General features: G+C 45.4%; 1 protein-coding gene across 2 annotated transcripts in view; it reads right to left on the reverse strand.

The window, feature by feature from the left end:
* The window catches only part of Iqgap1 (IQ motif containing GTPase activating protein 1), a 104,738-nt gene extending 82,486 nt beyond the window's left edge, over nucleotides 1-22,252 (reverse strand). The window contains exons 1-3 of one of the 2 annotated variants that reach the window (XM_021168909.2): nucleotides 22,155-22,252; nucleotides 15,570-15,636; nucleotides 6,639-6,738 (exon numbers count right to left, since the gene is read on the reverse strand). In XM_021168909.2, coding sequence (XP_021024568.1) covers nucleotides 6,639-6,738; nucleotides 15,570-15,636; nucleotides 22,155-22,235 — 248 coding nt within the window. In that variant the 5' untranslated portion in view covers nucleotides 22,236-22,252. Of the gene's footprint in view, nucleotides 1-6,638; nucleotides 6,739-9,972; nucleotides 10,158-15,569; nucleotides 15,637-22,154 lie in introns of those variants that run through there. The other variant, XM_021168910.1, reaches the window with a different exon arrangement.
* Between the last annotated feature and the right edge of the window lie 263 nt (nucleotides 22,253-22,515).

Consider the following 22,515-nt stretch of genomic DNA (forward strand, 5'->3'; position numbering starts at 1 on the left):
CCAGCACCCACATGCAAGTATGGGCAGGCAAAACCCTCATGTAAAAGAAACTAAAAGAAGTAAATCTCTTAAAAATGCATTTGTTGAGTGTTTTCTGTATCTCTCGGGGCTACTACTTGACTCCCATAGCAACCCTGTAAGTTTTTTCCCTCTGCAGAGTCACGCAGCTCACTGCCTGGGGTTCAACAGCTTGTAAAGCCGGAATCAAAGCCTATACCTGCTCAAACTCAATCCCAATATTTTCCAGTTCACCCAAGCAGCTCAACATTCTTCTCCATGGCCCAGTTACCTCAACAGCCAAGACTCCAAGGAGTTTCAGGCTTTCTCAGTGTGCTTTATGCACTTGTGAGTAACATGGGGGCAGCTGTGGCTTTCTTAGCAGTGTCAGTAACTACTAACTAGGTACTGGACTGCTATACCACCATACCAGAGACTTTTAAAATTGTTTCACTTTGCTCTGGTTTGGTTGGTTGGTTGGTTGGTTTGGTTTTTTTTTTTTTTTTTTTTTTTGAGGCAGGTCTCACTTTGAAGCCCATGCTGATCTCAAATTCTTAATCTTCCTGCCTCAGTCTCCAAATCCTGAGGTTAGGTAAGCGTGCACAACCCCACAAGCCTTCTGTGTTGTTTTGTTTAGACAGAACCTAGCTAGTAGTCTAGGCTGCCCTCAAACTCAGGATCTTCCTGCCTCAGCCTCCCTGAGGGCTCAGGTCACATGCCACCCGGCTCCATATTTCTCTGAGTCTCCTGTGGCTCACGCTGGAGATGATGGTGCTGACAGTGACTCTTATTCCTAATCCTCCCAAAGGCTGGAGTTACAACTCCAGCTACCCAGACAGCTTCACAGTTTGTATTTTTTTTCCAATTTGTGTGTGTGTGTGTATGCATATGCATATTTCTCTTTATGTATGTATACACATATGGGGCCACATGCACATATGTATTTGTGAACATGGAAGCCTAAGGTTTGTCACAGGAATCATCATCCGACATCACTCTTCTACCTTATTCATTGAGGCAGGGTCTCTCAATCAAACCCAGAGCTTGAGAAGATGGCTAGTGTTCGACTGTTTTCTGGGGCTGGAATTACAGACAGGCCATACCCACCTGGCATTTTTCTGAGGATCTGAACTTAAGTGTTCTTTAATCCCTGTAACCATTAAACCATTCTCCAGCCCCAGCTTCACCTTTTTTTTTAAGAAGACAAAGTCTCTTTATTGCCCTGGCTGGCCTGGATTTCACTGTGTAGACTAGGCTGGCCTCAAACTCAAAGATTTGCCTATCTGTTCCTCCTGCATCCATCCCCAGTGCTAGGACTGAAGCCTGTGACACATCACCTGCCTCAGTTTCACATCTGTAAAGTTTACAATGGACTCTGGTAAAAGTGGCAGACAGTTATACTAGGAAAGAAAACTCACATTAGTAGCGCTGTTGCTATGTGAGTCGCTGTGAATAGCACTGTTACTATGTGAGTAGCGCTGTTGCTGTATGCGTAGCACTGTTACTATGTAAGTAGTGCTGTTGCTGTATGAGTAACACTGTTACTGTGAGTAGCACTGGTACCCTGTGAGTAACACTGTTACTGTAACACTGTTACTGTGAGTAGCGCTGTTACCCTGTGAGTAGCGCTGTTACTGTGAGCAGTGCTGTTATTGTGAGTAACACTGTTACTGTGAGTAGCACTGTTGCTGTATGAGTAACACTGTTACTGTGAGTAGCGCTGTTACCCTGTAACACTGTTACTGTGAGTAACACTGTTACTGTGAGTAGCACTGTTGCCCTGTGAGTAACACTGTTACCCTGTGAGTAACACTGTTACTGTGAGTAGCACAACTGCTTCTTCCTTCACCCTTAAGCTGAACTTCTCCATCTTAGAATTCCAAAAGCTGGTAGGCATGCTGGTTTTCCTAGGGACCTTGCCTATACACTTAGGGATTTTGCCTAAATTAAATATCCTAACTTCTGTTTTCAAAATCAGAGTCTGACCTGGGAAATATCCAGATGTTTCTGGAATTCTAATACCATTCTGGAGAGGCATCTCAAAAGGCCAAACCCAGAAAATGTTCTATGCCAACAGCAAAGATGTACACACAAAAGGGAATCTGTTTTCAAAAGCTGTTTTCTTTCCAAAATACCTCTCCAGTTTCCCTCAAGTGAAGTAAAGGGCTTCCAGTTAATGCTAAGCTCTTGTTAATATCATGTAGTCTCGGACAATCTCCAACCAGCCACAGCCTGTACTTGCCTTTCTATAGGGGGAGTTGGGGGAGTGTCCTCACCCTGTAAGCTAGGCTGTGGGTGCTCAGGAAGAAGGTAGCCCAGGGAAGACTCAAAGGGATCCACCAGAAAGGCCCGGAAAGACATGACTAAATCGATGACTGATGAGTATAGAATGAACTGTGTGACCGTTACCCTAACTGACGCTTCCTTTGCCTGCAGTGCCCCTCATGCTCTCCGACTCCTCTGGTTTACCCAGTACATTCTCTCTTGCCTCCTCCTCTTTTTCTCCCTAAGCCACCTTTGATTCTTCTCTGTTACATTCTCAAGACCCGAGTACCTACATACCTCACAGGTCAATGCCACCTCCGTCAACAGATGAAATGGCATCCCTTTCTCATACAGCTACTCCTTAGCTAAAATAAACGTCAAGCCCAATCGGAAGAACCATAAATACACACATAAATAAGTAAGGAAATAAGTGTAAGCGCTAAAGAGCATCCCTTGACAGCCTTTGCTCTGCTATATCTTGGCATCCTAAAATATTTTATTAGAGCATCAGTTTAATTTCCATACTGAAGCCACTTTTCAAACAATAAAGCAGAAATCTCTACATTAGAGTCTCACCCATTCCCAGTATATAGTTTTCTAAAACTCACACTTAATGTCCTCACTTAACCTTCTGGGAAACTACGAACACAAACCCATACCTGCAGCATCCTCTACTCTCTCTACACACAGACACACAGATACACAACAGTCTCCATGCATTCAGTCTCGTTCTCTAAACTCCTCATTTCCCCAAGAACAAACTCTGTGAAAGGTACAGGAGAAAGAGAGCCTCAGGATACACAATAGCGCCTCTGTACTAAAGGTAGAGCCTCCAGCAGGAGGGGCAGAGGTGTTATAAATAGAAGTACGAGGGAGCCTTTCTCCCCTGGATCTCTCTCATCTTTATTCCTGGCCTCCAAGTTGATGTAAACTCCAGACCTTGGGGCTCCTCCAACTTGGGAGGAAATAGGACCAGGCCAATCCAACAAGGCCACCTGGGCTTTTGCTTGAGGGAAAATGAGCCCCGGGAGCACACAGACACCACCCAGCTGCCCAGGTGAGGCACGGGGCAGGGAGAGGATCCTGGCTGATGCGGACTGGCTGGCAGGCATCATGTTAGGCGACGGTAGAAATACTACTCCCACCATATAACATTGCCAGGTTTCTCCACTCTCTCTAGTCACAACTTAGATACTTCCATAACTGATTTTCTAATCAGAGGTGGCTGTTGAATGTTTGGGGGGGGGGCAGGGAGAACAGTACAGAATCCAAATTTGATACCATTTACTCCCCAAAATAAACCAGGCAACATTTCCACATTGCCAGAATATAACAAGGCAATACACAGCTATTATGCCCAGAGCTTTAAGTAAAGAAGGAAGTAAATAAGAATATCATAAACATCTTTACTGCCTAATGTAAACAACCAAGTGAAAAATCCTTCAGGGACTAGTGGTCTCTCGATAGGTTGTATAATCGGGCTACTTTTCTATCCCGGAAAACTCGCCTGTCAGGAAGGACATGCTCTAACGTACTACAAATAAAATGTTGCCAGCACTGCACCCGAAAAGAAAGTGTTAAGAGCATCATTAACTCCCTAAGAGGTTAGAGTCTAAAACCATTCAAAGAAAATTTAAACGTGTTAAAAGTACGAATATCCTACTTCTCAACTAGGGTAAGAAAGCCGATCTCAACCACTTAAGGCATTTGAAATATTTAGGTATGAAGCTGGGGTATGGCTCAGCGGTAGGACACTTACTGAAGTGTTCAGCAGTAAAACCCAGATTATCCGCATTTGTAAAAACTTTCGCAAGAGATTCTAATGCACATACCACATACCCAGTTGAGGACCACTGCGCAAACAATGAACATTCCTTAGCCAGGAAACTATGGGAAACTATGCCAGGTGTGGTGGCAGACAACCTTGGCACCAGGCTCATGGCTCTGTCATCCTCAGCTACATTGTGAACTCCAGGCCAGCCTGGGCTACATGACCCCTCCCCCTAAAAGAGAAGCTACAAGTAGGCTAAGAAAGCTCAGGCCTTGGTTTCCTCACTGAAATGAGGTGGCTAGTCGGGACAGAAGTTGACTTTGTGTTAGGAATGGAGCCCTGCACAAGGCTCAAAACCTCAAGCACTTCTGGAAAAGTAAAACTCTTATAGGTAGGAGAAGGACTCAGCAAGCTGATGTCTTCCTTCTCATTCCTGATGGCTCAGGGGAGCACACAAGATGGCTTCTGAGACCAGCTGCAGCTTACAAATTCCTTGACCTTCCACAAGGAGAAGTTCACAATTTAAGTGGCAGAGGACTTAGTGTTTGTATCCCCTTACAAACTTCCTAGGAGAAAATGTCCCTTTTCTCACAGTACCTTCTTCTCTTGCTCCCTGCAATTCCATTTGCCATCACGTGGGGAAAGCAGCTCGGAGGGGCAGCAACTGCTCTGTATGCCTCATCCCTGGGCACTACCAAAACCATCGTACTAAGCTTCCATTTCGAAGACAAGTGTCAGCTGGGCAGTGCTGGTACACAACTTTCATCCCAGCACTCAGGAGTCGGAAGCAGGTGGATCTCTGAGTTCGAAGGCAGCCTGGTCTACAAAGTGAGTTCTAGGACAGCCAAGGCTTCACAGAGAAACCCTGTCTTGAAAAAAAAAAAAAGAGAGAGAGAGAGAGAGAAGGATACGGGAGGAAGAAAGAAGAGGAAGAGGAGAAAGGAGAAGGAAAAAGAGGAGGAAAAAGAGGAGGAAAAAGAGGAAGAGGAAGTAGGAAGAGGAGGAGGTGGTGGCAGTGGTGGTGACAGCTGGGGAAGACTAGTGTCATTATCGATAATCCTCACCTACCTTACCACTAATATCTTTCTCTGACTTTCTGAAAAGGCTTTAAACTCAGAGAGGCAGCTGAGATTCAAGAAGACAAATAGGGGACAGAAAAGATGGCTCTGGAGTTAAGAGCCAGGTCCCATTCTAGCACCTAGGAACTCCTAGGTGGCCCACAATCTCCTTCAACTCCAGTTCCAGGGAAGCCGCTACTTCAGTCTTATAAAGAGTCCAGGGTGGGGCACCGAGGGGACCATATCGGGGCAGTTTTTGTCATTTTTAGAGAAAGGGGAGCTCTGAAGCTTCCTGGGCTCAGGAGCTCGTTTTTATTGCCAACTTTCCTCGCAAGCTCTTGACAATCAAATCAAATCTCCACTCTTTTAATCATCTGAAACATCCCTGGTTTTCACTAAACCTGGATGACAATTATCTCCCATTATTCTTCAGTGTACACGACCTATAATTGTGTTTATCTGCTCTGGAACCTTGCAAAGAAATGTAAGCAACACAACAAAAGGAACCACTGATAGCAAACTGACACCCTAAAATTAAGATCACAAGGTCTTGAGATATCTGAAGAAGATAAACAGCAGCTGAGTGTCCTCTTCATAAAGAATGCAGAGGAGATGGGTGTGGCGGCGCATGCCTGTAATCTCAGCACTTGGGAGGTGCTGGTGGGAGGACCAGAGAAGCCTCAGCAACAGAATGAGTTTGAGGCCAGCCTAGGGCTGAGATCCCATCTCAAAAAAAAAAAAAAAATGTGTGGCAGCATTGAGTTTGCTGAAAGGCCTCGCCATGCTGCCGGTGGACAGATCTATAGCTACGGCACGACCCTCGTAAGAAGGTTCTGCAGTGTTCTTCTGGCACTGGGTGTCTCCCAGGACCTTGAGCACTCAACAAGTACTTTACCACTCAGGTGTATCCTCAGCCCCTTTCAGATCCACCCTTATCAGCCCCCTAAACCAAATACCCACTCCATGAGTCACCAGGAGATGGGGCTCAATACACAAACCAAAACCTGTAAAGAATTAGGAACCATTGAGAAGATCAAGAACATCAAACCCTAACTTAAAGTGTTATTTCTGACAGCTGGCAGTACCCAAAACAACCACTATAAACAGAAAGGCTGAAAAACACAACTGTGGAAATCTTTTCAGCAGGCACAAGTGTTCGACACAGTGTTTCATCATAACCCACCATGGCCCACTTGTTCCCATGAATAAACACTCTACACTTATCCTACCTACTTACCCTCTCAGCTGCCAGCCTCCAACACTCTTACCTAAAACATAATGCACACAGAGAGCTACCTGTGGAGGCTGGGTAGACGGCTCGGCAGTTAGGAACACTTGCTGCTCTTTCAGAGTACCAGAGCTGGGCTGCCAGCACCCACATCAGGTGACTGTTAACTCCAGCCCCAGGAAGATCTAACGCCTTCTAACCTTCACTGGCAGCCGTACATGGATACCAAAAAACATACACAGAAATAACAACAACTCTTTTAAAGGCACAGCACATCAGCTCCTTCTCCCAGTCCACTCTCCAATTAGTCCCTCTGTACCTCTTAGCTTCTTCCAAATGACAAAGGTACTCATAGGCCACGTTCTGCCGTCTCCGCTCATCCATCTCCTCTGCAGTGAGCCTCTCATTATCCAGGACAGCTACAACAAAAAGGAAAGAGTGTAAACACCAAGCTCTGTAACTTCCCTCAGCAATAAATGAGGGCCACAGCCATCAAATTGCTGCTAGTCACCTAGAAAGGCAGGCTAACAGGCGGATATATGGGTAGCCAGGGGCACTACAAATGATTTTCCTAAAAACAAACCATATGGTTTCAACTACATTCATCTTACCATACACACACACACACACACATATATATATTATATATTATATATGTGGGGGGTGGTGGTGGTAAGGGGTCGTCGTAGAGACATGTCAGCAGTTAAGAGCACTTGTTGACCTGGGTTTCTAACACCTATAGGCTGCTCACAAGCATCTGTAATTCTAGTTCAAGGGGATCCAATGCCCTGTTTCTGACCTCCCAGGACACCAGGTATGTATGTCCTGCACATACATACATGCATGCACTCATACATATAAAATCATTTCTTTATGTACATATGGGAAAGAGGCCACTAGTTAGCTAGCTGCCCATGCCCCGATGGACAGTCAAGACACTCATACACACAGGGGCAGCACTAGCTGCACTTAGTGTTTTTTTTGTTTTTTTTTTTTATTTTAGAGAGCCTAGGGGCTGGAGAGATGGCTCAGCAGTTAAGAGGATTGGCTGTTCTTACAGAGGACCTACGTTCAATTCCCAGCACCCACACCACAGGAAGGCTCATGAGTTATAACTCCAGATTCAGAGAATCAGACATTCTCTTCTGGGCTCTGCAGGTACCAGGTACACACATGGTGCACAGACATTATGCAAGCCGGTTAATCACCCAAACACATAAAAGAATTTCCTTAAAGAAAAAGATCCAGGTGTGATAACACAAGCATTTGGAAGGCAGAGGCAGGCAGATTTCTGAGTCCAGGGCCAGACTGTCTTAAACAATAAGTTCAGGTCAGCCAGAATTATACAGTGAGATACAGTTTCAGATAAATCATTGGAGGGGAGAGATAGGAGATAGATATGATCACATTTCATTTTTTATATTATGAAATTCTCAAGGAGTGGACTCAGTGGTCATGAGCACTGACTGCTCTTGCAGAGGTCCTGACTTCAGTTCCCAGCAACCACATGGTGGCTCACAGCTATCTATAATGGGATCTGATGCCCTCTTCTGGTGTGTCTGAAGACAGCTACAGTGTACTCACATACATAAAATAAATGAATAAATAAATAAATCTTAAAAACAAAACAAAACAAAACCCACATGCTATGTGGGCCTGGCAAGATGGCTCAGTGGGTAAGAGCACTGACTGCTCTTCCGAAGGTTCTGAGTTCAAATCCCAGCAACAACATGGTGGCTCACAACCACCCATAATGAGATCTTCTGGTGCGTCTGAAGACAGCTACAGTGTACTTATTTATAATAATAAATAAATCTTTGGGCCTGAGTGAGAGGGGTTGATCAGAGCGAGCAGAGGTCCTAAAAACTCAATTCCCAACAACCACATGAAGGCTCACAACCATCTGTACAGCTACAGTGTACTCATATACATAAAATAAATAAATAAGTCTTTAAAAAAGAAATTCTCCACTCGGGAGGCAGAGGCAGGCGGATTTCTGAGTTCGAGGCCAGCCTGGTCTACAAAGTGAGCTCCAGGAGAGCCAGGGCTACACATAGAAACCCTGTCTCGAAAAACCAAAAAAAAAAAAAAAAAAAGAAATTCTCAAGGAACCAAAATTTTAAGTGTTTTAAATATATATGTACTACATTTTCTTGTAGCTTCAAGAGGTATCAACTATAGTCTATCCTTGTTGGTCACACTCTCCCCTCTCTTCATAACCAAAGCTCCTGGACTACACAGTTTACACACATGCTCCTACTCTAGCCCAGACCCATCCTGTGATCACCACTATTTGACAGCTGAGGACACTGAGGCTGGAAGAACTCAGCGGGAGGGCTAATCAAGGGCATTTGCAGCCCACCTGACTCCAGGGCCTGTGGACTTTACCTTGTAGCCATCTGCCTTCTCCACTGTCCTCCCAAGGGATAACTTCTTGGGAAGGCAATCAAAGATATTCTCACTCTAGCCTGGGCTACTTCAGGAAATCCTTTTTACTTTTCTCCTCTCCCTTTCAATTCCACCTCTGCACTTCGATGCCAATCGGTCCACGTACAGTAACCCTATATTCTCCAATACCATATTTAGTTTGTGTCTGCCCTCTCAAAGTCATGTCTTGCTCACCCTGCCCCACACTGCATCCTCCAAGCCTCTGTTTAAAAGTCAGCACCTGCGTTCCCATGGCCTTGTTAACTCCCTTCTCTTCACCCCCATTACTCTTTATACCCAGGTAGAGTTAGTTCATGCATCGTTTATCTTTATTGCACCTTATTGGTTTTTTTCTTGGAGCCGAGGACTTGCACTTGCTAAGCAAGCACTCTACCACTGGGCTAAATTCCCAACCCCTCATCTAATTATCAATCCTCTGTACACCTGTCTTTCTCTGACAGGCTTTGAAGGCACGGTTTGATCTTTTTCATCCCTAATTTCACAAACGTGGCACACATTATAACACTATCCAATGCATAACTGGATGTGTTAAAGTATCCTTTAAGAAAGTACTTTTCCCAAAACATAAAAATCTAAACCTGAGCCTCAAAGGGACCCTCGGTAACTACTATCCCACGTACAGCTGGTTAGTTTACTAATGTTGCAGGGATAGTCACAGAAAATGAGGAAGTGGGGGGAGCCGGTTTGGGTGTGCTTATGTTTTAATTTTACTTTTGAAATGCTAAAGAAAGAACCCAGCAGCAGAAAGCATAAGCTGCTTGCCTAAAACTGCACCTCGCAGCCAGCCTGAGGCTGCGCGGGTCTGCGCCCTGGGTCACCCTCGCAGGCAGCAATCCCGGCAGCACCTTCCCACCACGCCCGAGCAGAACCCCTGGGTCCAGTGCCCAGGACACGCCCTGCACAGTCAGTTCTCCTGCCACCTCACCCTAGGCCGTCTTCCCCAATCTCAGTAGAACTAACCGGTGGAGGAGCTGGGTGGGGCTCCCCTGCCGCAGCGCCTAGCGAAGACTGAGGCCTCCAGGTTTCTACCCGCCGCCTCCGGAGCTCGAGAAGGCTCGGGCGCCAACCTTGCTACCAGCCATACAGCCAGCTGCTCTTCCGGGTCCGTGCGGTCCCAAGCCACCCCGCGCACCCGCCCGGCTGAGCCCCTGGGAAAACTCGAGCTTGGTCCCTCGCCCGCGCACCCCCAAGCCCCGGGCACTCACAGCCATAGTGCGGCCGGACCACACCCAGGCCATCAACCTCCTCCGCGGCGGACATGGCGGCCGAGTCCAGGTCTCCGGTGAGGAAGCGCAGAGACCTTGAAGACGCGGGCGACCGTAGCAGCAGTAACTCCTGCCCAGTGCGCGGGCTGTCGCTGTCCTCAGAGCCCCGCCCCGCGCCATCGGCCCCACCCTGCAGGTCCCGCCCCGCAGGTCCCGCCCTTGAGTCCACGCCCAGCTGCGCTCCCCCGAGCGAGCGGAAGGGGCGTGGTCGGTATTACAGGACCCGCCCCTGCCCGCTTCGATCTCCACTTGCGGAAGCGAGGAGGCGGGGTGCTGAAGCGAGTCCCTAGGCCGGCTTGGTCCGTTGTCCCGACACTCCTCCGCCGTCGCCCTATCTGCGGCTCTGACTGAAAGGCCGCCAATGTCTACAGCTTGAAATCCAAACGTTTTTAGGCGCCTGACAGCTGAGTTAACCCCCTCTGCACCGCGGCTCCTTCAAGGAGCCGTTGCAAGTGGCCCAGAGTGTTATTATTGGAAGCAAGTAGGACCCACTGTCAGGAAAGACTCCCACTCCTACTCTCTGCTACATTCTGTCAATCTGGCCTCTGTTCTCCCCAGCAGTGCTAAAGTATAAAACTGCTCAATCTCTTAAACTGGGAGATGACGATGCTCACGTTATCAGCTCTTTACAATCTGTACTCTTCGCAAGATCTTGGGGGGGGGGGGTATCTTGACCCTATTAAGGATGCCTCTTCTCTTTACCCTTGTGATCTTTTAAAGTGCCAGTATTCAACCGAACTCTATTCTGAACCAGCCTGGATTACAGAGTGAGACACTGCCTCAAAAACAAAAAACAAAAAACACAAAAAAAAAACAAAACAAAAAAACAATAATAAAGTAAAAGTCCCATTCTCAGGACTCTTCCCCTCACTATAAACAGTTGATGGCTTCTACTTACAATCCGGACCATCTAGAAGCCCCTCAGTAGTTCCAAACTATCTAACGTGCATTTTTGGACCTCTCACAGACACTAAAAGCTGTCAACCGTTGATCCTGTTCCTGCCCCACTCTCTGGAAATGTTCCATCACCAGTCACACACACACACCCCAGGTTCCTCGCCTCACCTCTATTTCTGAAGCATCTAGTTTTGTTTCTGTCCCAGCCTGTGATAACACTGTTTTGATCATCATAATCTCTATTCTCACTTGTGCCAACCAGATCATCATGATTGCCAGCATGCTCTTTCCAAAGTACGGAGTTCTTTGGGAAGGGGGACAAGTCTCACTATGTAGTTCTGGCTGTCCTGGAACCCACTAAATAGGCAAGGCTACCCTTGAAGATCCACCTGTCTCTTCCTCCTGATTGCTGGAACTAAAAGCATGTGCCACCACACCCAGCTTCCGAGTTCTTGTCATAGATGTATTTTTTCCTGTTACTCCCTTCACGGTGCAGTTTGTGTACTTTCCCATGCCAGGTGGGCATCTTTACAACCCAATTCCAGGCTCTTTGTTCCAGCCATTTTCAATTTACTAGCTCTTTCCTTACAAACTTTCTTCTTAGTTGGGCATGTTGAGGCACGACTTTAATCCCAGCACTCAGGAGACAATAGCAGACAGATCTCTGTGAGTTCAAGGCCAGCCTGGTCTACATAATGAGTTCCAGGACAGCCAGAACTGTGTAGAGAGTGTGTCTGTGTGTCAAGATAAATAAATGAAGAATTAAGAACTTTATATGGTGCTTAGGATACAGCCCATGCCCTGACATGCCCTAGTCAAGCCCTCTGCCACTAAGCTACACCCATAGCCCTGAGCTCCTAAAGGAAGAAGATAATTTACAATCTATAAGCAACTGCACTACACCAGTCATCTTAGTACTCTTGGGGCAGAGGCAGAAGTCCTCACTGCAAGTTCGAAACCTGGGGTAGGCAGGTGTGTTCAAGATTCTGTCTATAAAGAAGCAGGAAAGAGAAAGCATACAAGAGGGCCAAAAATAAACTGAGAGGCAAAACACTTGCCTCGCATGCATGAGGCCCTAGTTCTATCTATGTACGTATGTGTGCCTTGTGGTTACCTGGCATCTGAGGTCAGTGGAAGGTAGGAGATCCCCTCAAATTGGAGTTACAGTTGGTTGTCACCTACCATGTGGGTACTGGGAATCAAACCCAGGTCCCCTTATCGGTTCTTAACTCCAGCCCCAGTGTATGGTGCTTTGTCTATGCATGTGTCTCTGTTCCATGTGCATTCCTGGTGCCCTCAGATGCCAGAGGAAGGGATTAAATCCCCTGGGACTGGAGTTACAGCCATTTGTAACCCATCTGGGCACTGGGAATCAAACCCCAGTCCTGTGGGAGAGCAGCCACTGCTCTCTCTCCGTCTCTGAGGCATCTATCCAGACAGCACCAGTAGCTTTTTGAAAATCAAACAATTTGGGTTACACTCAGTAACTTGGCTACTTTTGTATCTTCAAGCATTTAAAAGAATGTCTACAAAACTATATTTGATTTTCTTTTTAATTCATCCAATTATCTAATGGCAAGTAGAGAACTACCTGTAGGTTAATAATAAAGGGGTCACATGGGACAAGGAGACAGGTGTCTTCCTATGTTAGGATGAAGGTTTTTTGTGTGTGTACAGCTCCAGGTGTGTAATTCGTGAGGTTCAAAAGAGGGCAGTCCAGGTCCTATGCTATACAAGTCTAGGTTAATAGGAGCCATCTTGAATGTGAGAATTAGTCCTGCCATCTCTGCTATAAAAATTAGAGCAATTCTGGTCTAAAGTCACTGAGCACAGGGTTGAAGCTCTTTAGGGCCACTCCAGCCTGGCCTGCCTTCGATTGTGAATTCCAGCCTGGGATTTGTAGAGAGACAGATACAAAGTCTATGGTAATGGTTCCTTGGGAGAAAGAGGCAGGAGGATCAGGAGTGACATGTAATTATTTCAGCTCATCTTTTTACCTTATTAGTATATGAGCCCATAGGTGGGTTGCCCTTGAACTATAAATGCCAATTAAGAATAGAGAATACAGAACTGGATATTAGAGTTGATAGCCCCTGGTCTTAGAATGGCTCTAATCACCACTCAGCATGGAGGTACATATACATTAATCATAGCACATGGGAGGGCTAACACAGGAGAATAGCAAATTTGAAGCCAGCTTGAGTCACATAGTAAGAACTTGTTGCAACACAAAGTAACAAATGAAGAGATTCTTTTCAATTTTTTGATGCTGTAAAAGATACAGGCTCAATAGAAACCAGACTTCAAATTTTAAGTTGTCATTTTCTTCCTTGGGCTAGAGATAGTGGGCAGATGTCGTGCTGAGGGGTAGCATCCGTACTCTGGGCAGGGAGATTAAGCTGTGGCACCTGCACATTTTTCAGCTCACTGTATTTTCAACTTGTGTGGGTTGTCTGAGACATGCCACCATACGCAGAAGAGAATCTACAGTTCTTTAGTAGGAAGCTGGGTGAGCAAGAGACATCAGGATTCTGATGTTTAAATGAAGATAAATTCTGAACTCACAAGCAAATTATGATACAGTTTTTGCTTTAAAATATAAAGACATCCAACGGCAGCAATACACACCTATAACCCCAGTCCTTGGGAGGAAGAGGCAGGAGGATCAGGAGCTCAAGGCTAGCCGTTGATACATACTGAGTTTGAAGCCAGCCTGGGCTACCTCAGACTCTTTCTAAGAAGAAGAAAGAAGGAGGAGGAGGAGGAGGAGGAGGAGAGAGAGAGAGAGAGAGAAAGAGAAAGAGAGAAAGAAAGAACAGTCAGGAATAGTGACATGCATCTGTATAGCCCTGATCTCAGTAGGCTAAGACAGAAGAATAATAGGTCCAAGAACCTCTCTTGGTCAGAAGGGAGAGATTCGGCGATGAATGGTGTGCTTGTCTTTCATGCCTAGGGGCAGAGACAGGCAGACAGCTATGAAGTCCAGGGCAGCCTGGTCTACATAGAGAGTTCTAGACAAACCAGAGCTACATGATGTGATCCTGTCTCAAAAAAGAAAAGAGAAGCACCCAGGACAATATATTAACAGTGGACTCTCTAGGTAGTGAGGTTTACTGGACTTGTGGAACTTGTTTGTTTACGTCTCTATGTTCTCTACAGTGAAATACTAGAAATACAATATCACAGTGAGCACAAACACAAAGAAAGTTCTTTACATACCAAATCAATCCATAAGTAGGCATCAAACGGCAAAATAATGAGCTATCTGGTCATTTTAGGAACTCATATGGGTTCATGACCTCAAGAGATCTATAAGCTGATGGGAGTGGGCAATATTAACACAATGGCTAGAGATAAGCACCCATGACAGGGGTTTCCCTTGGCCTGTGTACTGGCTAGTTTTGTGTCAACTTGACACAGCTGGAGTTATCACAGAGAAAGGAGCTTCAGTTGAGGAAATGCCTCCATGAGATCTAACTGTAAGGCATTTTCTCAATTAGTGATCAAGGGGAAAGGCCCCTGTGGGTGGGACCATCTCTGGGCTGGTAGTCTTGGTTCTATAAGAGAGCAGACTGAGCAAGCCAGGAGAAGCAAGCCAGTAATGAACATCCCTCCATGGCCTCTGCATCAGCTCCTGCTTTCTGACCTGCTTGAGTTCCAATCCTGACTTCCTTGGAACAGCAATGTGGAAGTGTAAGCTGAATAAACCCTTTCCTCTCCAACTTGTTTCTTGGTCATGATGTTTGTGCAGGAATAGAAACCCTGACTAAGATAGCCTGGAATAACCTTAGCTTCTCATCTGCCTGGGGCATTCCCACTTAATGTCCCAGACCCAAATGGGATGTTGCTGCCTTCCTTCAGTCACTTTCTTACTGGGTTCCCAATAACACTTCAGAAATCATACATCCCCAAAGTTAAATGGAAAGCTGCTCACGTGTATGTGCTTCTGAGAGCAAGGGAGGTGGAGAATCAGCACAAAGCAAACAGACGGAAGCCAACTAGCTAAGCACCGCATGAAAAAAAAGCACACAGAGAAGAAACCTATCATTGCTTAAAAATGGGTGACATCAGAGATGGAATGTGGCTCAGTTGATAGAGAGTATACTAGAACCCTGTGTTTAGTCCCCAGGAACTTGATAAACTGGGCATGGTGGTTCACGCCTATAATCCTAGTGCTCAGGAGATAAAGGCAGGAGGATTGCCGTGAGTTTGAGGCCAATCTGGGCTACATAGCAAAACTCTGTCTCCAAAGAAGAATAGGAATAGGAGTGGGAATGGGAGTGGGAAGAAGAAGATGGTGGCAGAGAAAGAGGAGGAAGAAGAGGAGGAGGAGAAGGAGGAAGAAAGGAAGCAGCCACGTACTTGGATTTTGATAGAAAACTAATATAAGTTCCCAGGGACATTTTGGATATTTGAAGAGGAGTCTGAGGTGGCTCCTAAATAGCACTGTCAAGTAAACTAATGAGAAAAGCTTGTATAAATAAAAACTATGAGCTAGCTGAGCACCTTGCTTCTTTCTGACAGGTTAGAGGTAGCCCATAATAATCTGGTTACACAGGCAGAGTTCATTTCTTTGTCCTGTTCACTGAACACCCTGGATAACCTAATTCTAGAGGTGGAAGGAAGAGAGCTGCACCTACCAAGTGACAGGACACCACCACAAAGGCTTCCTTCGAGCTCCGCCATTGGTCTTTGTTGACATCTCAACTAAAAACATCAGAAAGAGGGAGAGACAAATTGTGTTGGTTAATATTGGGGGAAGGAGTAGTTTTGAAACAGCCTTTCTCTCTGTAGCCCTAGAACTCTCTCTCTCTGTAGACTAGGCTAGCCTCAAACTCAGAGGTCCACCTGCCTCTGCCTCTAGAGTGCTGGGATCAAATGTGCTCTGTGATGGTTAATCTTAACTGCCAATTTGATTGGCTCTGGACTCAACTAAAAAATACTTTGAGAAGGTCTATAGGATATTTCCATGAAGGACAACTGAGGAAGAAAGCCCACCCAGGGTGGGCAGGACCTCCCAGGATGGTCCACCTCCAGGGAAGTTCCAGAAAAGGTGTCAATTGTTTGATCTCCTTTGTCTGGTCAAAGCCACTGTCCCTGCCATTAGCACGCAGCTGCCTCAGCCTCCCAATGCAGACTGAAGACCAGGGCTGTCCAGGAGTCACCCAGGAAGTCAGCACCATTTAGGACTACTGAGGCATCCATCTGTGCAGACTGAGCAGCTGCGGTGTTTTCAGGCTCCCCGCCCTCCAACCGTGCAGGTAGAATCACATAAAACGAATCAATGCACCTGCCTTGTTATAGACATCTGTTCTACCAGTTCTGTTCTCTAGGGAACCCTAACACTCAAAAGAGTGGGGAAAAGGGAAGTAATTAGAGCCAGAGATAGCACAGTTCAATGCAGAGCAGGTTCTGAGACAAGATTGCCCCCGCAGGTCTCCAGGGATGACAATGAATTATAAGTATCAATAGCTAACTCATAGCACTGGCCTTCTAGATGCAGTTTTTTTCTGTAACACGACATTGTTCTGGTAGTTCTGGCCACCAAATCCAGGATCTCATACACATCAAACATGCACTATATGCCCAGCCATTTAGGTCCTCTTATGAGTATTTGATATGCACCATCTCATTTTTTTTAAAGATTTATTTATTTATTATATGTAAGTACACTGTAGCTGTCTTCAGACACACCAGAAGAGGGCATCAGATCTCATTTCGGGTGGTTGTGAGCCACCATGTGGTTGATTTGAACTCAGGACCTTCGGAAGAGCAGTCGGGTGCTCTTACCCACTGAGCCATCTCACCAGCCCACCATCTCATTTTTTACAAAGAAATTTTTATTTAGTGTATGTCTCTGTGTATGTGGTGTGTGTCTGTATGGCTGTGTGTGCTCTAACGTGTGTGTGTGTGTGTGTGTGTGTGTGTGTGTAGAATTCTGCAATTCAAGGAACCGAGATCTGTCTTAACTCCTTTTCTGAAGATTAAATATGAATACTGCCAGAATTTAAACTGCACTTGGCCCAAAGCCTCCAAGAATGAGCTCTGTTCTCCACGGATACACTGTGTCTTTCCAGGCAGCAGTCACCTTACAAGTCCTGTTGACAGATCTGTGAAGCCTCAGCAAAGAATATGATGGTCACAAGCCAGGTGTGGCGGTGCAGGCCTTATTCCCAGGATTGTCACAAATTTGAGGCAGTTGTCTATACAGTGAGTTCCAGACCACCAGGGTCCGATAGTGAGCCCCTGTCTCAAACAGACAGAAGATGTAGTAGCCACAGATGGTCAAAGTACTCTCAAGGAACTTTCCAATTTTGTGACAGAGATCTGGGACTAAAGCTAAGGTAAGCTGGTGTTGTGCTGTGTTGTGTTGCAGTTTTGGTGATGGTACTCTTTTGCTGTTTTGTTTTGTTTTGCTTTGCTTTGCTTTGCTTTGCTGGTTTTGGTTTTGGTCTTTTTGTTTGTTTATTTGTTTTTTGTTTGGTTTGGTTTGTTTGTTTGGTTGGTTGGTTGGTTAGTTAGTTTGGTTTTTTGAGACAGAGTTTTTGAGACAGAACTGTGGACCAGTCCTGGCTGTCCTGGAACTCACTTTGTAGACCAGGCTGGCCTCAAACTCAGAGAGCTCTGCCTGCTTCTACCTCCTGAGACTGGGATTAAAGGTGTGTGCCACCATGCCAGGAACTTTGCTGTTATTATTTGCTGTATAGTGTGTGTGTGTGTGTGTGTGTGTGTGTGTACTTATACATACATGAGGAGGTCAGAGGACAACTTCCCGGAATCGATCACTTCTTTCCTTCTACCACATCCTAGACTTGGTAACAAGCACCTTTTCTTGCTCCAGCGTTTCACATCTCTGCTTCATTTTGTTTTTCAGGTTTATTTGTTTGTAACAGGGTTTAACTATGTAGCCTTGGCTGGCCTAGGACTCTCTTTGTCGACCAAACTGGTCTCAAACTGTGCCAATCCTCCTGCCTCTACTTCCTGAGTGCTGGGATTACAGGTGTATATACCACCACATCTCAGTAAAAACTTTTTACTAGGTCATATAAAGAGGTTTTCTAGAAATGTTGCTTGATTAAGGTTTTCAGGCAGTGGTTCTCAACCTTCCTAAAGCAACAACCCTTTAATCCACATGCTGTGGTGACCCCCAACCATAAAATTATTTTTATTGCTACTTCATAACTGTAATTTTGCTACTGTTATGAGTTGTGATGTAAATATCTGAAATGCCAGGTATTTGATATTCAACCCTGAAAGAGGTTGAGACTCACAGGTTGAGAACTGCTGGGGGGAGACAAGAGAGAGACAGAGACAGAGAGAGAGACAGAGAGACAGAGAGTTATGGAAGGGAAGTTAACAAAGCCAGGATGTCAGGAGGGTACATGTGGGTGTGACCATGTGAATGTGGCCCTTCTGACTGCCTGGCTGTCCTCACTCCAGTCTTCTCCAGGAGCAGAAGCCACACAATGTTTCCTAAAGTCAAAGTGGACTCTGGAAGCATGCCGTGCCCCTGGGAGAATGTCATCTCCTCTCTTTTTTATGTACCTTGGGCTGCTGGATGATGGGGGATGCTCTGGATGAGAGGCACTAGAGTGCTTTTCTCCTTTGATACTCCTTGTTCTCAGGGACTGATATTGGCTAAACTAGGTACTGATGGGCATGGCAGCACATGCACAGAATCCCAGTGACTGAGAGGTGGAGGTAGGAGAATCAGAAGTTCAAGGCTAGTCTCAACTACATAGCAAGTTCAAAACTAGCCTGTGTTACATAAGATCCTCTCCTAGTCTTTCATGATGCTGTGAAAAACACTGACCAAGCAGAGGGAGAAACAGCTCCGCAGGCTGCTCCTGCAGAGGACCCAAGTTCCATTCCCAGCTCTCACATAGGCCAACTCCCAACTGCCCCTAACCCCAGCTCTAGGGAGGTCCTGCTCCTCTAACCTCCATGGGCAACTGCACTGACATTCACAAATGCATGTCATGTGCCTCACGGGCACACCACACACACACACACACACACACCACACACACACACACACACACACACTATTTAAAAAAATTTTTTTTTAAATCTTGGAAAAAGAAAAGTAACAACAAAAACAGAAAAAGGAAAACATATTGACCAAAACCAATTTGAAAAGGAAAGGGTTCATTTCATCTTATGACTGGAGTTCATCATCAAGAGAAGCCAAGCAGGACCGCACAGCAGGAGCCTACAGGCAGAACTGGTTTGTAAAGCAGAAAGGGAATGCTGCTTTAGAGTGATCGCTCTCCATAGCTTGCTCAGCTTGCTTGTTATTGCTGTTGTTGGTTTGTTTGTTTGTTTTTTAGTTTATTATTTTTTTTATACAGCCCATGACCACCTGCCCAGGGGTGTCACTGCCCACAGTAGTTGAGCCCTCCCACATTAATCATTAATCAAGAAAATAACCCCCAGACCTGCCAATAGGCCAATCTGATGGAGGCTGTTCCTCAATTGAGGTTCCCTCTTCCCAGGTGTCTCCAGTTTGTGTGTCAAGTTGACAATAAATTAACCAGCACAGACCCTTTGCCAGAAAACAAAACAAAACAAAACAAAACAAAACAAAACAAAACAAAACAAAAAAAACAGGTCCATTGGAGCAGAATAGTGGGTAAGACCCCCTCCTCGAGCCTAACAATCTGAGTTCAATCCTGAAATCTACATAAAGGTGAAAGAGAAATGTTGTCCTTGGACCACCACACATGTGCATGCCCACACACAATAATAACAAGCTAACACTTAAAGCCCTTTGAAAGCAGACAAGCTAGCAGTGGCACACCTTGAATGCCAGAATTTGGGAGGCAGCTCCATGCTGGGCTGAGGCTTTCTATCAGACTGTCTCAGCTCAGGGCCCGGAGACGGCTGAGTGGTTAAAAGCACAAGTCGCCTTTGCAGAGGCTCCAGGTTTGGTTGCTAGCACCCACATGGTGACTCACAACCATCCATGACTACAGTCTCGGGGGATCGGATGCTCCCTTCAATCTCTGAGAGCATCATCGGGCATACATGTATACATGGTATACAAATATACATACCATGATATGCAGAACGCTCATGCACATAACATTCTTAAATTTCTTTGAGATAGGCAGAGTCTGACCATTAGCCTTGGCAGGCCTGGAATTCACTCTGTAGCCCAGGCTGGCCTCGTACTCATACAGATCCACCTGCCTCTCCTAGAGTGCTGGGATGTTAGGCCCTACTAAAATTTTAAATCTTAAAATAAAAAATCCTTTTTTAGCTGTACCTCTGTCTCTCCCAACCAGTTTATGTGGTCCTCTTCAAGATAGTTGTCACATTTATATCTGCGTCTCTAGGAGCCTGGCCTGGGCCTACATGTGACAGATGAGTTATGGGCTTCTATTGAGTTAAGGTTGATAAAGAGCCACAGAGTGGAGTTGGGCAAGCACTCGGTCTGACAGGCCTCGGCCTCCGTCAGAGCAGAATCTTCTGAGGCCTATGTTTAAAATGAAGGCCTGGCATTTACATGTTTCTCCTTTTCCTCAGTTGAATCCAATTCACCCAGACAGAAATAACAGATTTAGGGCAAAATTCCTGCACAGAAAATAAAAGCAAACTTCTGGCTTCCGGAGCCCTAGACAGCATCTTAAAGAATCTCAAAAGGAGCTGGCGGTGGTGGCACACATCCTTTAATCCCAGCACTCGGGAGGCAGAGGCGGGTGGGTCTCTGTGAGTGTGAAGTAGGACAGCCAAGGCTACACAAAGAAATCCTAGCTCAAACAGCCAAAGAGGAGGGGGACGGGTGTGTGTGTGTGTGACTCATTAGGGGCTGGGGAGAAGACTTACCAGGTAAACACACTTGTCACCAAGCCTGACAACCTGACTTCCGTCCCCAGGACCCACCATGAATTGGGCTTTCATTTCCACATGCATACTGTGGCATATATGAGGGATGCCAGCAAGTGCACATGTGGGAATGCACACACATATAGGAGCAAACACACACACAAATATCTAATGAAATAAATAAGTAGATCTAATTTAAAACTTTTTTTATGTAGAAAGAATCTGATAGGAACTAAAATAGCCGCCTATTTTATTATCCTGGCTGCAGAGCAAGGAGCCAAGCATTAGGAGTGAGACTTCATTATAAACCAAGAATCCAAGATGTAAGGCAGGAGGCAGGAAAGTCAGGCTGAGGCAGAACCTTTGAAACAGCCTTAAGTTCAACCTTAAAGTAAGCCGTGCCTAATGGTACTTGGTTATAATCCTAGCACTTGGAAGGAAGATGCAGGAGAATCAGAAGTTAAAAGCCTGTCTCAGCTATTGTGAGTTCAAGAACAGCCTGTTTAAAAAGTACATCAGGGGATGTAGCTGTTTACGGGGGAAGAGGGGGGAGTGGTTGCCAGCTGTAGAAGTAGAGGCAGGGTAATCCTAAATTTAATGTCATCTGTGGGTACATCAAGAGTTCAAGGCCAGCCTGGATACAACAGACCCTGTCTTAAATGAAATGTATTTTAGATTTTACAAGCAGAGATGAAATATGATTAGAGGAAAGAAAGAACCTAAACACACTCTCCACCCTGAAGACAAGAACTCAAATGAATGTAAAGCCAGATAAAATAACAATGAGTTCAGCCCAAGATGTAGAAAAGACCAATTACAGAGCTCAAAGAACATCCCATCTGTCAGGGATATTTTAAGTAGAGCAAAATACTTGTTGTTGCTTGCTTATTATTGATTTGCTTAGTTAGTATGATGTTGAGGGTTAAACCCAGGGTCTGTCACATTAATAGGGACTTGATAATGGTTCCTTAATGCACACAGAACTCTCCAAAGAGATACTATGAACAAGAAATAAACTTGTAAAAGTTTGATCTTCCTACTAATTAAGGAAATGTATGTTAGAGCCATAATAAGATATCACTTTGCGCACATCATATTTGATGGTCTGACAAAATCAAGGGTTCACTGATGTCTGCTGCTGAGAAAGGAACTCAATACAGCCACTTTGGTTGATAAATTGAAAATAATCTGATCAGTTACACACTTATGCTTTGCCCTCAGAACGCCATTCCCAGAGAAATGTTTACATAAGATGTACCATACAAAACATTCAAGAAAAACGTCTGTAACAATGACCCCTCCTGAAGTGACCTGAATGACAACAGGAAAATGAATAAACCACAGGGTACGTTCTGAATATTAATGCTGCAAAAATGAGTTAAAACATAAGGACTTACGTTAATGCAGACAGCCCTCTTCATACTGGTGCAGATAGCCCTCTTCCCACGTGACATTGAAATGGAAGAACCAGGAATCATGGTTCACACCTGAAATCCTAGTACATGAGAGTGTGAGGCAGGAGGATTATGGGAAGTTTGAGGCCAGCCTGAACTTTACAATGAGATCTATACCAGCCTGGGTTACAGGATGAGATTCTGTCTCAAACAAAATATTGATGGATAAAACACTCAGAATACTTAATTTGAAACCCATCAGAAAGGTTTAAATAAGTTACACAAACAAATGTTATAAGGTAAGTGAGAATTTCTATACAGTACACAAATGAAATACTTCCCCCCCCCCCCAGGAGAATGGAGA

The sequence above is a fragment of the Mus caroli genome, chromosome 7 (assembly GCF_900094665.2).
Source record: "Mus caroli chromosome 7, CAROLI_EIJ_v1.1, whole genome shotgun sequence".
Taxonomy (NCBI): domain Eukaryota; kingdom Metazoa; phylum Chordata; class Mammalia; order Rodentia; family Muridae; genus Mus; species Mus caroli.